The sequence below is a fragment of the Rhodamnia argentea genome, chromosome 4, assembly GCF_020921035.1.
Source record: "Rhodamnia argentea isolate NSW1041297 chromosome 4, ASM2092103v1, whole genome shotgun sequence".
In the NCBI taxonomy this organism is placed as follows: Eukaryota; Viridiplantae; Streptophyta; class Magnoliopsida; order Myrtales; family Myrtaceae; genus Rhodamnia; species Rhodamnia argentea.
The window spans coordinates 31188812-31205352 of NC_063153.1; the positions used below are offsets into that span (position 1 = coordinate 31188812).

The window sequence follows — 16541 nt, forward strand, 5'->3', positions numbered from 1 at the left end:
AGGTGGCAGAGCTTTTAACAAGAAGGTTAAGCCCGGAAATTTTGAAGCGGGGATGCTAGTTGTGAAGAAAATGCTTCCAAATGCACAACACCCAGGAGGTAAATTTATGCCAAATTATGAAGGCCCCTACGTGATTCGGAAAGTCTTATCCGGGGGAGCTCTTATACTTGTAAACATGGACGGAGAAGATTTGACAAGTCCAAGAAATGCGACGCCGTGAAGAGATATTTTCCTTGAAATAAATTGAGCTTCAAAGCGATTGATGAGCAGATCTGAGTCACATAAAGATTTTGCATTCGCATGACATTTGCATACATGCATTTGCATACATCTGTATTTTGCAGGTGAACTGGGAATCATGAAGAACTCTGCAGAGTAATTGGTCAAAACGGGGAAGTTATCTGTTATTTTGGACTACAGATTTTGTGTATCTTTTAATTGTTTCCTTTTGTTTTTACAGGAAACGAGAGTCAACGTCCGAAAGAGATGAGAAGAAATCGCTTCAGAATTTAGAAATTTTGAACATTTTGAACTGATTAATTCCTTTTGTTTTTACGGGAAACAGGAGTCAACATCCGGAGAAGACGGGGAGGAAGTCGCTCGGGAATTGAAATTTTGAATATTTTTAATCGATTGATTCCTTTTGTTTTTACGGAGAAACGGGAGTCGACATCCGAAGGAGGTAGAAAGGAGTCGCTCCGGGATTTGAAAATTTTGAATATCTTTAACTGATTTGTTTCCTTTTGTTTTTACAAGAAACGGGAGTCGACATCCGAAGGAAGTAGAAAGGAGTCGCTCCGGGATTTGAAAATTTTAAATATCTTGAACTGATTGTTTCCTTTTGCTTTTACGGGGAGAAGTCAATATTTGAAGAAGACAGTTTGAGGTCCTCCTCCTTTACAAAGTATTTTCATACACCGTCGTGCTTGAAATTAAGAAAAATTTGGATTTGCAAAGCAACAGAGCTTTTTCAAAGAAACATTCCTTTCAAATTTCAGAAACGTCTTTTGAATACCCTCTCAATGAAGATTTTTGCGAATGATGAATTTTTGATGAAATACCCCGACTTTCTATAAAAGGGCATGCTTTGAAAGCTTTTCAAAAGAATGATCCTTCAAATGAGAAGAGGCAAGCATTGTCCTCAAACACGTCCCCGATACACTTGAGTGATGAGTGAGAGTGATGGAGCGAAAGAGCTTAATTTTGGGACGTAGGGATCATTCGCGGTGATTACATGGATTGAAATGATGAAAGGCATTTCCATTTCAAAATTATCCATACACATTTATATCCCTTGATAACCAATCGAGCCAAAAGGGGGAATTTTATGAATATAACCCTGTCAAGAACCACCCCACACCGGGGCATGTTTGGGGGTTCATTGGATGATTCCTTGGAGAAAAGATCGGGTAAGACTTTATTGTGCTAACTCTGCATCAATCTTTTGTGATAGCTTCAGGTGATTTCTAGCAAAGACTCGGAACACCTCAAAGTGAAGAAAAGTATCGCATTTCTATATCCCCAAATACTTACCCTTTGAAGAGCCAATTTGAACCTTTGAATATTCGTTTCTAAACCCTTATTGGTGATCACCCTCCCCACACTGGGGCAAGCAAAGGAATTACCGGCAATAAGTCAAAATGCATAATTTGGAAAAATTCTTGATACTGGTCTCAAAGGAGCCGATCGGTGCAAAAATGATGAAGAATGAAAGGGCTAGAAAAAGCAAAGTGCCTGGTAAAAGCAAGGCCAAAGCCCATGAAAAGAGCATCCCGAAAAGGGGCAAATTCTGAAAAAAAAATCATCAAGATGAAAAGAGGAAAATCCTCAAAATCATTGAAGAAAGAACGATTATGAATCTATTGCAAAAAGCAAATGCATGCTGGAAGAATGTTAAGGTGATCACCAAAGTTCACCCCTCTTTTGAAAATATGGCCATTCTTAAAGAGCCCACCTTAAGCCAAGATACAACCTGTTACCAAGACTTTTCGATCTAAGAGGTGTTTCAGGGTTGATGCGAGAGATCACACAGAAGCTACCGCTTAAAGAGGTAAGTACAATCCTGTCTTATCGGGTCTTCGGGGTTCTTGACTTGTAGACCTGAAGAAGCTATTTCGATCAAAATTCATTTCTAAACCTCAAAATGAATATCCATTGATAAGCCTTTGACCCGGCCCGAATTACGGTCCCTTTTAAAATGCCTCTCTCGATTAGTCGATTGTATGCATCTCGAATGATCCCGAAACCTCAAGGTTAGGTTTTCGTGAGCAGATTCGAATTTTAAGAAAAGCCTTTCCAAAATGGTGAGAAGCCCTCTTGGATGAAGGAAAACCCTTTTGGAAAAATTTTAAGACAACCTTTTTGTAGAACACTCGGGATGTGTCATTCGAATCCATCCTCGGTAAAAATTTGAAATTGTGATTGGATACATTTCTTTCGCAAATACACTTTGAAAACTTGTCTGGAATTCTTAAGTTTCTCCCCGGAATTTAAAATTGTCATTCTAATGATATTTGACTCAACTTTTGCGGGTTCCCTGGTGATCCCAAATTCTCGGAAAAGTTGCATTTTAAAATTTGATTAACTTGGATTCTCTGCAGGTCTTTTGGCATCCCAGTGTCCTCGATTCTCAACTTTGAAAATTTGAAATAGGGTTTGAGCTCTGTAGGTACACTAGTCAACCTAGGTCCTCGGATGGCACCCTCTCGGACGGTTAGTAGCTGGAGAGACGAAAACCGATCCGCTTATTTGAAAATTTGAAATAGGGTTTGAGCTCAGTAGGTACACTAGTCAACCTAGGTCCTCGGATGGCACCCTCTCGGACGGTTAGTAGCTGGAGAGACGAAAACCGATCTCGCTTATTTGAAAATTTAAAATAGGGTTTGAGTTCGTAGGTACACTAGTCAACCTAGGTCCTCGAGATGGCACCCTCTCGGACGGTTAGTAGCTGGAGAGACGAAAACCGATCTCGCTTTTTAGATGGTGAGTCCCCGCATGGAGGATAGCCAATCTCTTTTAAATAGGTGAAACCCCTTTGTTACAAGGGTGAACCTCCCTCTCGAACGGTTAGTAGTTGGAGAGACGAAAACCGATCTCGCTTTTTAGATGGTGAGTCCCCGCATGGAGGATAGCCAATCTCTTTTAAATAGGTGAAACCCCTTTGTTACAAGGGTGAACCTCCCCCTCGACGGTTAGTAGCCTGGAGAGACGAAAGCCGATCCGCTTTTTAGATGGTGAGTCCCCGCATGGAGGATAGCCAATCTCTTTTAAATAGGTGAAACCCCTTTGTTACAAGGGTGAACCTCCCCCTCGACGGTTAGTAGCTGGAGAGACGAAAGCCGATCCGCTTTTTAGATGGTGAGTCCCCGCATGGAGGATAGCCAATCTCTTTTAAATAGGTGAAACCCCTTTGTTACAAGGGTGAACCTCCCCCTCGACGGTTAGTAGCTGGAGAGACGAAAGCCGATCCTGCTTTTTAGATGGTGAGTCCCCGCATGGAGGATAGCCAATCTCTTTTAAATAGGTGAAACCCCTTTGTTACAAGGGTGAACCTCCCCCTCAGACGGTTAGTAGCTAGAGAGACGAAAGCCGATCTGCTTTTTAGATGGTGAGTCCCCGCATGGAGGATAGCCAATCTCTTTTAAATAGGTGAAACCCCTTTGTTACAAGGGTGAACCTCCCCCTCGACGGTTAGTAGCTGGAGAGACGAAAGCCGATCCGCTTTTTAGATGGTGAGTCCCCGCATGGAGGATAGCCAATCTCTTTTAAATAGGTGAAACCCCTTTGTTACAAGGGTGAACCTCCCCCTCGACGGTTAGTAGCTGGAGAGACGAAAGCCGATCCGCTTTTTAGATGGTGAGTCCCCGCATGGAGGATAGCCAATCTCTTTTAAATAGGTGAAACCCCTTTGTTACAAGGGTGAACCTCCCTTTCAGACGGTGAGTAGTTGGAGAGACGAAAGCCGATCTGCCCCCTTTTTTAAAATGATGAATCCCTAGTGGATAGTCAAACTCATTTTTAAATAGGTGAAACCCCTTTGTTACAAGGGTGAACCTTCCCCACAAATCTTCAAACCACCACTCGACATCATACGGACGCCGACCATTGCAAAATCGTGCCAAACCGTCCACGGGTAATTTCATACACCGAATTTTTCAACCTCGGATCGACAAATCTCAAACCATAGACAGGTGAGCTACAGGTAAGTCTCTCTCTTCTCATTTCTCTTTCACATAAGACGAGCATGAATTGAAATAATTCCTCACGGAGTCAGAGCTTTAACAGCAAAGGTAAAGCAATTAAATGTCAAGACTTATTTTCTTTAGATTTTTCCCCAAGCGAGGTCGATTAAGGATCCAGGTGTCACCTTGTCTTTGAAAGCAACCTCTAACCGAGATTACTTTCAAAGAGGGGCAACTGTTGACACCCGAATTTTTAATCAGTTTTCCTTTAGTTTTATTTTCCAAAATTCACCAAAAATTCACAAAAAAAATCAAAAAATCAAAAATCAATATTGGAAGCCTTGGCCAAGCTTAAGGAACCAATTTGGAACAAAAAATAATTTTTCATATTTTTTCGCATTTTTTTTAATATTGTCGAAAATAGCAAAATACTTGAAAAATTCATAAAAAAATACTTTTCGAGGTCGCAAAAATACAAAAAAACGTCCAATATTTTTCTTTTAATTCCCTTTTAATATTAACCTCAAGAAAAATCAAAAATTGAGTTCAATTTTAGGTGTTTCTTCATAACGCCTAAGGTTGAATTTGCATAAAAAATACCAATTGAGTCTTTTTATTTGCAAATTTTGCACATTTTAGGTCTAGACATTCAATTGCAGTCCCTTTGAACTTCAATTTGATCAATTACACCCGCAATTGCGCCAATTGCACGAATTAGGCTAAATCCCCAAATTATTTGCAATTAAGTCCCTCAACTTGCCAATTTTTGAAATTAATCTTAATTGAGGGACTTTCGTAGCAAAATCGGACTGGTCCCCTATGTTTTCATGCATTCTAAATCAACTGGAATGGGTCTCATGGTCCAATTTGATCAATTACACATCCAATTGAAGTTTTCCCCAATTTGGGCAAATTGAAAAAAATTGGGGTTTTCATAGAAATTGATAAGAACTTTTGGGCAAAATTGCATTTCTAGATAATATACAAGCCCCTAAGTCCAATTTTGAAGATTAATTTCAAAAATTCCTCACCTATTTTGATTAATTTCGGAAATTGTGCATAAATTACTATCTGAACCGGTTCGGACCGGGTCGATCGCCGGTCGGACCGGTCGAACCGGTCCCGAACAGTACTTCATCTTCCCCAAATGAGAGACCCGATTTGCAGGTTTGAGCGCCGAGTTTTGGTGATCAAATTGAGAGCTAATATCACTCTAATTGATTCAATTGATTGAGGGGTTTGGTTTTTCGAGCCGAGAAGCGTCGATCCCCACCGGTGGCAGAGCTAATCGTCGCCGGAGGACGGCGGCATTGCCGGTCAAAGCTCCAGCGCACACAATAGTCAACATTATTGAAGCATAAGGCAATTGGCGCTCGTTTGCCAGCGATTTAAGACTTAACAGACCGTGACGGAATCACAATCGATTCCGTCACCGTCCGGCGAGCCATTTGACGTGCGATTGGCACGTGAGAGCTTCGGCCAACTCGAGCTCCCGTGCGCGCTCAAATTTGAAACCGGGTATAAAAGGCCGAGAAGATTCTAGAGGCAAAAAAAAAGTTCATTTGGGCTTGCGCAAGAATGTAATAGAGAGAGAGAGAGAGAGAAAGCTAGAGAGAGAGGGTCTCGCGACGCCATTGCCGGAGTTTCGAGCTCGAGCCGTGCACCGCTCGCCCGGTCATCTCAGGCCACCTCAAGCTGCAAAACTACTTCCGGAAGTTCGCAGAAGGATCAAGGAAACGATCGTCACCAACCGCGCCGCCCGAGACCGCTTGAATCGGTGAGTCGAGCTTCGCGTTTTGTCACTGTGCAACTATGGCATCTTGACTTCCGGACTACGATTCTTTCAATTATCGTAGGCGTTTTGCTTCTTAAACATCACTAACCACGATCGTATCCTTTTCCCCGCATCGATTTTGCTTGGTTACCTCGAGTCAAACCTTCGATATGCCTCGGTCTGGCCGGACTTCGGTCAAGCTATTCTAGCCATCGCGAGTCCAATCGGGACTCGAGGTAAGTTTCCTCAACTCCTTTTTGAGCTTCTGTGTGATAGAATTAGGCTATTGTGCTCTGTGTTGCTTGATCGAACTACGAGATGTCGAACCCGTGCGAGCTTGATTCTTAGTGATTCAATGGATGAAACCTCTTGATTTTTCACTATGTCAATGCGTGAAGTGAGGCGAGTGTAATGGCGTTGATTTGGTGTTATTCCGGCGAGATCTCACCATTGGATCTCGCCGGAACGTTCTCGGCCGTTCGTTGTGTCACCGGGCGCGAGGTTGAAGACGATGACGTGGCGGTCAACGTGGTCGGCGTGTCCGACGTGGCGTGGTACAATTGGTCCACGGTGTCGGCGACTCGGCTTAGTCGCCGGCGCGAATAAGCCGAGTCAGATCTGATCCAACGGTCACCGTAAATAGTTAGATTTGATTCTGGACCGTTGGATCAGTATTTTCGTATTTTAGATAATTCGTTTATTAGATTAGAAAATAGAAAATTCAAAACGGTGTCGCTTTTATTAAAGCGTGCGTCGTCGTTTTAGCATTAGGATGGGTAGACGGCTCAGATTAGATCTAAAATAAATCGTGGCCGTCTTTTTTAAATGGCGAGATGCGACGCCGTTTTTGAAGCAAGCCCTTGAAGTGACGTCGTTTCATTTAGTGGAAGAGCCAACGGTTGAGATTGATCCAAGAGTTGATCTCGGCCTGTTCGTCGTTTTTGTGTATATTCGGATATTAGGATTTGATATTAGAAAATCAAAAAGAAAATCAAAAAAATATTTTAGAAATGCATATACGGTGCCGTTTTTGTGTTGAGCGGGTATTCTGTGAGCGGTCGGACCGGGTTGACCGGCCGTTGACCGGGTTGACCCGGTCCGGTTCTTTAATAAATAATAATAAAAATAAAAAGAAATTTTCAAAAATCCAAAAAAAATGGTAAAAATACTTAGAAAATTCATAAAAATTCCCCGATTTTCATAAAAAATTTCTAAAAATTTCTAGATCGATTCGGGACTCATAAAGTCTGGATCGAAAATTTTTGAGACTTCGAGGGTCGATTAATTTCGATCCGGAGAATTTCCAATATTATTGAAAAATAAATGAAAATTCCAAAAAAATAGAAAAAATTAGAAAAATTCCATAAAATCACAAAAAATGGAAAATGGCCACATTCAATCGGCCCGACCCTAATTTTGTGATTTTCGGGTCCCTAACTCCCAAAAATGACCATTCTACCCTTCCGGGCCTTCCGCCCCAAATTTTTACCAAATCACTCCGACACCCAATTTTTGATTTTTGTATGGGCCGATAGGGCCATTTTAGACATATCGAACCTTGTTTGATTGATTTGATCGATTGTATTGATTTTGATTGCGCATTAATTTTTTCGATTGTGATTGATTAGGATAGAAAATTCCCATCCTGCGTGAAAACTTAGAATTGTTAGGGCCTACCTCACCCGATATTACATCTGCATGAAATCTTAGGTTAGAAAAACAATCGACATCGGTAACCGAAAGGGCGTCGAATATGAAATTTGGCGTAACCAAGTCCCCGGACCCAAAATCTCTGGTTTTCGCGGAACCGAACGGTTTCTCCCGACCGCTCGGTAAGGTTTTCCGATCGTACCTTCCAATAAATCGATCGGTGGCGACTCCAAAATTGCATGTACACATCGCACATGCCACCCGACCACACAAGGTCAATTTCGATATTTGAAAAATTTTACCCGATATCGCGATTCGAGTAATGGGTCTTGGGAGAGACTCGCGATCCCATAAAAATATATATAAAAGGGGGGATCGGCTCGTTAACCCTACTCGCCCCGCCCGGAACCTAAACGATCCGGACCGACGGAGAGGGTCGCGACAGGTGACTTGCGAAGTGTTAATCCTGAAGGAAGCTCTGGCAGCAATTGAAGCTTGTAGCAGTGCCATAAACCAAAGCTGATGGAGAGAAGAAAGCTTATGGATGCATTCAAGAAGCAACTGAAGTTCCCTGCAACCCTGTAAAAGAAGGTGTTGGAGAGAAGAAATATTTCCAATGCTTTCTGGTAAGTCAAGAGATGGATGTATACTCCAAACTCAATCCTATTGAGGAAGGACGAGCAACTGATTCTCTAGCAATTTCCCCTAGGAGCTTTACCAACCTTTGGATAGCATTGGGTAACATCCTTATCTTACTAGAAGCAAGCATCGTGAGTCCTTAAAGTTTGCAAGTTCCTCGGATAACTCTGTAATGCTCCAGCCAGACAAGTTTAGTTTGGTGAATGATTCCAACATCCCCATTGAGTCGAGGGTCTTTCTCAACGAATTGCACAATGATAAATGGGCAGGTTCATGAGGGAGCCAATGCCTCCAGAAGTTTTGAGCGAAATTTGTGCAGAAACCCAAGTCAAGGTTTGACAAATCATGATTGACAATACTTGCCATTATGCGTCTCCAGCTATCTCCAGAAGACCTGAAAATGCAGAAATTTCTTGTATAGTTGTTCTATCTAAAAGTTCTTTCGATTCTTCTTATCTACCCAATAAAATAGGTAGCTCCTCGAAATTCTTACAGTCCCTCAAGTCCAAGGAAACCAGACTCTTGACCTTCCCGATAGAAGAGTGAATTCGTGCTAACGAGTTGCCATGTTCAAAGATTAGAGTCTCCAATTTTTCTTAAGGCTGACAGGTCAGGAGTACACCTTGAATGTGTACAACCATTAAGCTTCTGAACTTTTAGCTGCTTTGCCATCTAGAGGAATGAATATATTTCGGGATTATTACTGAAAACCAGCGGACTTCGAAGTGCTTTGACGTAGTGCTCCGCGATAAATCTGAGTACAACTAACTTACCTAGATGAAATTTGTCTGCGACAAAAAAGATGTAGGACAACTCTCCAACAGAAGCCATCTTAATTCAGATAACAACTCCGTACAATCTCCAGCAAAATTTTCACAAGTTATTACAATCTTGGTCAACTATTTCATCTGTGCCATCTCTGTCAAAACAAAATGGCCTGAACCTTTTCAGAACCCTACAAGCAAACGCAGAATATCTTAGTATTGCATCATATGTGGACAAAAAGTTCAGGTCAACACAATGTATATGACATATTACTTAACACATACTCGCATATGAAGCTTTACACATGAAACCATATTCGAATGTAACCACACCACATAGACAACTGCAGACCGCAAAACAAGCACAATAACAACAGTAACAGATATAACAAACACAATGAGTACCATGATTAAAACTTGCGACCCACTCTGATATCATTCCAGACAAATCGATTTCTTTAAGGGTTAAGCTGTTTAAAGCAAGAGAATAATATGTAGTCACAAAACCAATGAAAAGGAACTGATTATCTGCTTTCTCATAATATCACTATGATAAAGTGTCTGTTTGGTAAAGCTATGGCTTTGCTGTAGTTGTTTGTATTATCACTGTGCAGTGAAGCATTGTAATTTATGTGTTTAGAAGTAAATGTTTCTACACTGGAACATCCCTTTTCCTTCCCCGATTCTTTAGATTTACAACTGGAAATTTTTCATATGGGTATTCGAAAGAGTGGAAGAGAGATATCCCTAGAAACAGGAGCGCTCTTGCCCTTATGCAAATTTAGTAGGTAAGGAGTATTAAATAAGAACAGATGCGACATATTGAATTACATAAGTACATAAGAGCGAAGAGAGAAGGGAAAAATAGGTTGTAGGTTACCTTATTCGCTTCTAGTACTTTCAAGGCTTCTTGAAAGATCCAGAGACCAGTTCTCCTGCTCATCCTTCTAGGCACAAAACGAATATCACTTGATTGACTATATCATTTACTCACCACCATATGTTAACCCTGCATCCTTACCATTATCTCTTAATTAACCATCTCCTTTGCCCACCACCATAACCCTATTAGGAGCACAATCCCTTACCAAGATCTCTTAATTGACTATATCCTTACTCACATCATCGGTAATCTAGACTTCAGTTCTTCAATTACCAAACTGGATGAACGCCATAGTACTCCGGCAAAGTTGCTATCCATGACGATTTAGAAACAAGCAATGTTGAGAAGTATTTGTTGATGTCCATATTTTAATGCATCATAACTTATCTTCAATATCTTTTGGACATTTTGAAGTTCTTTACTTAATCGCTTCAGCCCTTCTCATATTTCCTTATTAGATTACACTCACAAATATGAACCTATAATCTCAAGAGTTAAAGTGAGTCCTCCTATAGTTATGCCAAAAGGTATTTCGAAGATAGTTCACATTCATTTCCTCGAGTTTATACTTGTCGTCCAATCAAATTCCACCTTGACGAAGTATAGCTTCAAATCCAGATGTGATGATTATCCTACTTCCCGAATTGTCCATGCCATCGAGAAGAATGTTCGGTTATTTCTTGAACATCTGCCAGGAAGCTGCCATGAACAAATTATTCATAGATGAGAGTGATTTTGCCAATGCCGCCCATGCCGTAAATTCCAATTGATCGCATACTGTCCAGCAATCCTTTTGTCTTCTCCACACGATCATCAATTCCAATCAAAGCCTGAGGGACATCTACTCGAAAACCTTGCTGTAACTTACTCAGAACCGTTTCAACAACTATTCTTACATAATCTCCTTGGTGCCTATCAATAAACAACACACGAGAAATCAAACAATCATACCGAATCCCATTGGACAACATGGCCATATCAGCAGCATATCGCAAAGGATTATAAACAAACTAGATTTCGATTCCATGAATGATGAATAACAGCAGCAAGATCTCATTGAAAGAAAGTCAACGAGCTTAGATGGAGGCGAAATTACATACCCATTAGCGATTTTCTCTGATTCCCATCCTTTCAAGGAGCTGACACCTCTGAGCACCATTTGCCCTGCCTCCACATCCCTTGGCTCAAAGCTCAGCTTGGGTAAATGGAAGGCCTCCACCCCGTGTCCCGTGCTCTTCCTGTTCTCCACCATCTGAAAGATCTCGCGGAGGCACCATTTGCAGGCAGCATAGGTCTCAGATAGGATGGGGATCGAAATCTCGGACCGCGCGACCGCATCCAGAAGCTGCGAGCTGAACTGGCTGCCCATCGGGAGCTCCTCAGCTTCCCTGAACAGGGAGATCGGCACGGTCGATCCGGCATCGACCAGTATAGGGTAGAGGTGATCGACGATGTCCTTGCGAGTATACGAACCTCTAAAGCTCAAGAACACCTCGCACTCATGCTCTGTTGACCCCCGACAGCTCCGAACTTCTCTGGACCTCATGCTGTCGGCGGGCATCTTCCTGTCCAGTAACGAAGTGTCCGAAACTGGCGGACGTTGCATTTGGTTGGCGACGCTGGTTTTTCCCAGAAACCATCGGTTCTCTCCCCGTTTGGAGAACGGCTGTAGGAACGAACTCTGGAACGAGGTAGAATATATACTCCCGTAGGAACGGCTGACCCTACATGGTATTTTGACCCTTAGCTTTTTCTCTTCAACTTCAATGGAGTCCTAATTTTTTTTCATTCAATTCAGTCCTAACTTGAAAAACTCCGCTCAATATAGTTCTTCCATTAAAATTTTTAACACCGTAACCGTAATTTATTTAACTTGACGTTAAATTTGCCATACTATTACCCATTAGCAAACTACGGTTTTCGCATCATCTCTCTCGGCCTAAAGGGGAAAAAAAGAGGGGGTAAGAATGTTTACCAATTTGAGAGGATGGTGTAAGAGTTTCCATTGTTGTTTTGGTCTAATAACCATTGATGTAGCAGTCCAAGTCAGAAAAATGCACATACCGTGGCGATACGACGATAAGCTTAACATAATGACTAGCGGAACAGACTTTTGAAAGTTCGGAAGTGAGATTGAAAAAAAAAAAATTGATTTAGGGAACACATTAAATTTTGAGAAAAAGTTCAGGGACTGTCAATACCATCATCTCCTTTTTTTTTTGGGCCGGAATATCATTATTGCTTTCAAGTTATGCTTATTTGGCAAAATAAGGAGGCATTTTATTAATAGGAATAAGTGCACTTGAAATTTCAAAACTTGTAATGAAAGTGCAATTGTATCGTATAACTTTCAAAAAGTGCAATCAAATTTTAAAAGTTATCAAATTGATGTAATCAAGCCATTACATTAACTTCGTCCAATCTGGCTAACAAAAAATGCTAACGTGGATTTTTTGTTATAATCTTTCTCCTACGTGAAGGAGAAGGCTAAAACGACATCGTTTTGATCCAAACATAATTTTGAACCAAATTTTATTTAAATTAAACTAAAAGGATAAGTTAAATTTTAAAGTTACAAAAACAAAGAAGTAGGAAGGAAAACCAAGGGACGGCCGTGCTGGCCCTTGCCGCCGTCGCCCTGGTGCGCGGGGCCTCATCCCCCGGCAAGATCCCTCCCGCCGTCGCCCCAAGATTTTGCAACCCTTAGTCAGACATGTTTGATCAAAACGATGTCGTTACATTGTGCTGAATTGTTAAAGTTAAATAATTTGATTTGTTCCCAATTTTAAGTGGTGAATTAATTTGACCTGTTTGATCATCACAATCAAAATACAGATTTTTGGCAGCTCCCACTGCGTTATTCCATTGATAACAGATGGTAACTGTACAAGATTGAACAACAAACAGGATTATGAAAGAACAAAAGTTCTACTTACATGACAGCCTACTGTCAACGTTTCATTTGGACAATCGAGTACGACGTCTTTTTCTATCCTGTCAATTTAAAAAAAAAATAGTGTGGTGGTTGTATCTTAGCAACAATTCTAGTCCACGAAACTCTCTCTAGTTGGAAGGCCTTCTTCATCTTCCTTTTTTTTTCCCTCGGAAAATGATTTCATCTTCTTTTTTGAGTTATTTATACTAGAGGTCCTAAAACTTATTATAAAAGTACAATTGAGTCCTAAAATTTATAAAAAAAAATGTAATTAAATCCTAAAACTTGTCAAATTGATGTAATCAAGTCCTTCCGTCAAATCCGCTAACTTGAGTTGGTGAAAAATGCTGACCCGAAATTTTTTAAATATTTTCTATTTTTTATGTGACAATGATGTGGCTAAAACATGAAACATAAGACTAAAACAACGTCATTTTGATCCAAACATGAATTTTTAGATAAATTTTATTTAAATTATATAAATAAATAAGCTAATTTCTTTTTTAGAAAAAGGGAGAGTTGGCCCTCACCACCGCGGCCCCACCATTACTAGGGGAAATGGTCGGTGGGGCGGCTTGGAATCAACTCTCCCTTTTTTGTTTTAATTTCGCTTTTTTGTGTGTCAATTATTATTTAATCTAATTTAAATAAAATTTGTATAAATCGAATTTAAACTAAAACAACATCGTTTTGGACACATCATCGCCGCGTAGGAAAGTAAAAATATTGAGAAAAGACATGTTAGCATTTTTCATTAGCCAAAGTTGGCGTAATTAACTGAAGGATTTGATTGCACCAATTTGACAAGTTTTAAAATTTAATTACATTTTTTGCAAGTTTTAAGAGTCAATTGCACCTTCGTGATAAATTTTAGGACTTCTAGTATACATATCTCTTCCTTCTTTTTTTCACAATGTGATTCTATACTCCTACGGGACGAATAATATGTTCTACTTTATTTTCTTCGAAATTTGAATGCTGTGAGTTGGAAAGAAAGAGGAAAAGACTTGAGAGCATATAATGCTTTTTGTGAATTAGCACCGACAAGACTCTGTATAAGAGGATTCGATCGTATTTGGAAACAATGAGAATATATTGGGGCATAGCATCTAAAAGACTAAAACTATATGGTCTACAAAAGACATAAATCTTTTCACCCTACTTTATGTTGTGATTTTCTTTGTCCATTTGTTTCGCCGAGAATTTTCGTGTTCAGTGGCGACTCGAACAGAATCATGACAAGATATAGATTAACTAAATCTAGAGAAGACATAAGTGCAAATATTAGAAACTGATAAATTCATAGATTAAAAAGAGAAGAACGACACTTAAGTGCCAATATTTATGTACGATACTTATTTTGGTGTCAATATTTTTTTTTATAGCTTAAATACCAATTTTTTTGAAAAACGATTCTTTAAGTGCCAACTTTAGTGAGCGTCACCGAAAATCTTACGTGGCTCAGCGAAAGATCCCAGTTAGCAATAAGAAAAAGCCGAAAATTAATTAAAAAAAATTCCAAGTGATATTAAAAAATTTAAAAAGCTAAAAACTAAAAAATAAGCTTAAAAAATTATATATAAAAAAAAGAAAGAACACCCAAGTTGTAGCTACGAGGGGTCGCTGCACCACCATCGCCGGCAATGGCCAGTGATGGGTGGGGGATGGGCCAATGGGGACAGCTAGCCATTGACTAGGGCACAAAGACCCCGGCCGGCCCATCCCAATGTAATCTGTCTTCTTCTCAGCCAGATGGAGAACGAGCATCACCGCCTGTTCCTCCTCCACGGAAACCACCCTGAACCATCTCGGCACCTCGGCCACAGCTTCGTTCACGGGTATGCTAAGGTGTCCTTCGATCCCCATCTTTGTTTGCGGGTGAAGGCGTCGCTCAATCCCCAACTTCTCACCGCCCTCAGCCAACGCTCAAGTCAGTCCTTTTCCCACGTCTCATTCAGCTTCCCCATTGCGTACAGATGGGACAGTCGCGCAAGAAAGTAAATGCAGTTGAAGAATTAGGAACATGACAAGGCCAAAAAATCCCTTGGAAAAAGGAAAATTCTACCACTGCTTTGAAAGAGATGGAGACTTCGAGAGAGAAATTTTCTGGTGGTTGGAGAAACTGGTGAAACGAAGCTCTCGACGCGTGAACAATAGTGTTAACACCTAAGGTTACCCCCTGGGTGAGGGCCACGTGACGAGCAAGAGCTTTGATCACCTACGGGTAAGAGCACTAAAGAAAGACTCAGAAGAACCTCGGAAATGCCACGTGTCAGAAAAAATTTTGGCGACATCTTCCTTGAAAGACGAAAGGAGAAGCGCGCGAAGAGAGTCACGATCGGAGCGGTTAATGAAAGATTGGCGGTAATCCCCACGGGGTGAAAAGAAAGAGCGCGGAAACTAAGGAACCACCAAGGGGCCACCCACATGGCTTATCAAAAAAGATTAGAACATGGAGCCGAAGAAAATAACCGCTCAACGGTTACCGGACTTGGTCTATAAATACATCACAGCCACAATAAGCTCGGGGACCCCAACAACAAAAAAATACACATAAACACTCGTCTTTATATTTAGCCTTTAGCCCTTAGTTTAGTTATAGCTTCCAGATTCTCATCGTCGATTCAATTTCGGTGAGGTTTATATTCAGAGTTAGGTGTCGTCGATTAAATTCCGGCTTCTACTCATTAGGTTCAATACCGTCGATTCAATTTCGGTGTTGTTCCTATCGTCCATCCTGTCCAATACCGTTGATTAAATTCCGGTATTGTGTCCTACATCCACCGTCTAGTGTCGTCGATTAGATTCCGGCATTGTATCCTACAGTTTTGGTTTGGCCTCGTTGATTAAATTCCGAAGCCAAATCCCAAGTCTTAGTACGTCGAAGTTGATCTTGCTATCGAATGAGCGGGCTGTCGGATTGCCAAGAGTCTGTATCACGCCTTTTGTGTCGATATAAGTATCTTTTGCATTTGACACTCTCTGTCCAAAATTCACCTAAGACTCCTCATTGGAAAATGAACGGATTAAGTTCGATAAAAGATTCCCGCGTGGATAATCCTCTTGGGCCTCAACCTCACTTGGGCCAAGGCCCGGGAACCCGTTTGGGCTTAGTCGAAGGATTTTTAACGAGCGATAATCTTTTTTGGTACGCCCGGTAGGACTCGGGTGTTAGTTCGAGAAAGTGCTAGGCCACGAACGAGAGGACGTAACAATGCAGACGGCATTGCGGGCGAGCCCATGGAAGGAGTGCATCGTGAGGAATCATCAATTGCAGCTCATGGACCTGGGAACCAGGTCCAGGGTAACAATGATGAGGCACCTCAACATCATGTTAAAGAGCCCGGAAGGAACATGGAGATGACACCTGTCATGTTATCGTCGATAAGACGTACTGCTGAAGAAGTCCAAAACAAGTTTGCGGACCATATGGTTCAACGAATAACCGACGTTGTTAGACCATTGATCATTAACACTTACCATGAGTGTGCCTCGGGTGAACATGGGACTTTGGTGCAACCTCAAGGTGGGAACTCAATCATACCCGCTAGAAATCCCGTTGCTCCAACCACTGCACAAACAAACATGGGTCATGCTGGGCAAAACTTGCCGCCAGTGGCGCCTACAAGAATTTTGCAGCAAGGAGAAGTCCTTCCTGCTGTGTCGGGTGATGGTTCTAACCCTTAAGTAAATGTAGATCCGATTGAGACGTTAG

General features: G+C 41.2%; 2 protein-coding genes and 1 long non-coding RNA gene across 8 annotated transcripts in view; 1 reads left to right on the plus strand and 2 right to left on the minus strand.

Moving 5' to 3' along the window:
* LOC115749655 overlaps positions 1-16541 on the minus strand; it is a 145755-nt gene that overhangs the window by 45029 nt on the left and 84185 nt on the right. For 3 of the 6 annotated variants that reach the window (XM_048277725.1, XM_048277724.1, XM_048277723.1), the window contains exon 2: positions 11435-11530. The exons of 1 other annotated variant lie outside the window; for it this stretch is intronic. In XM_048277725.1, coding sequence (XP_048133682.1) covers positions 11435-11497 — 63 coding nt within the window. In that variant the 5' untranslated portion in view covers positions 11498-11530. 2 more of the 6 variants (XM_048277727.1, XM_030686562.2) reach the window with 2 other exon arrangements.
* Positions 9034-16541, minus strand: part of LOC115749653 (toll/interleukin-1 receptor-like protein) — a 35688-nt gene continuing 28180 nt past the window's right edge. Inside the window, exons 4-5 of the mRNA XM_048277721.1 lie at positions 9889-9905; positions 9034-9199 (exon numbers count right to left, since the gene is read on the minus strand). The gene's annotated coding sequence lies outside the window, so the exon portion shown is untranslated. The remainder of the gene's footprint in view (positions 9200-9888; positions 9906-16541) is intronic.
* On the plus strand, positions 9223-9867 carry LOC125314752. The gene is made up of 2 exons (XR_007198183.1): positions 9223-9331; positions 9526-9867. It is a non-coding gene; the product is annotated as an uncharacterized LOC125314752 (long non-coding RNA).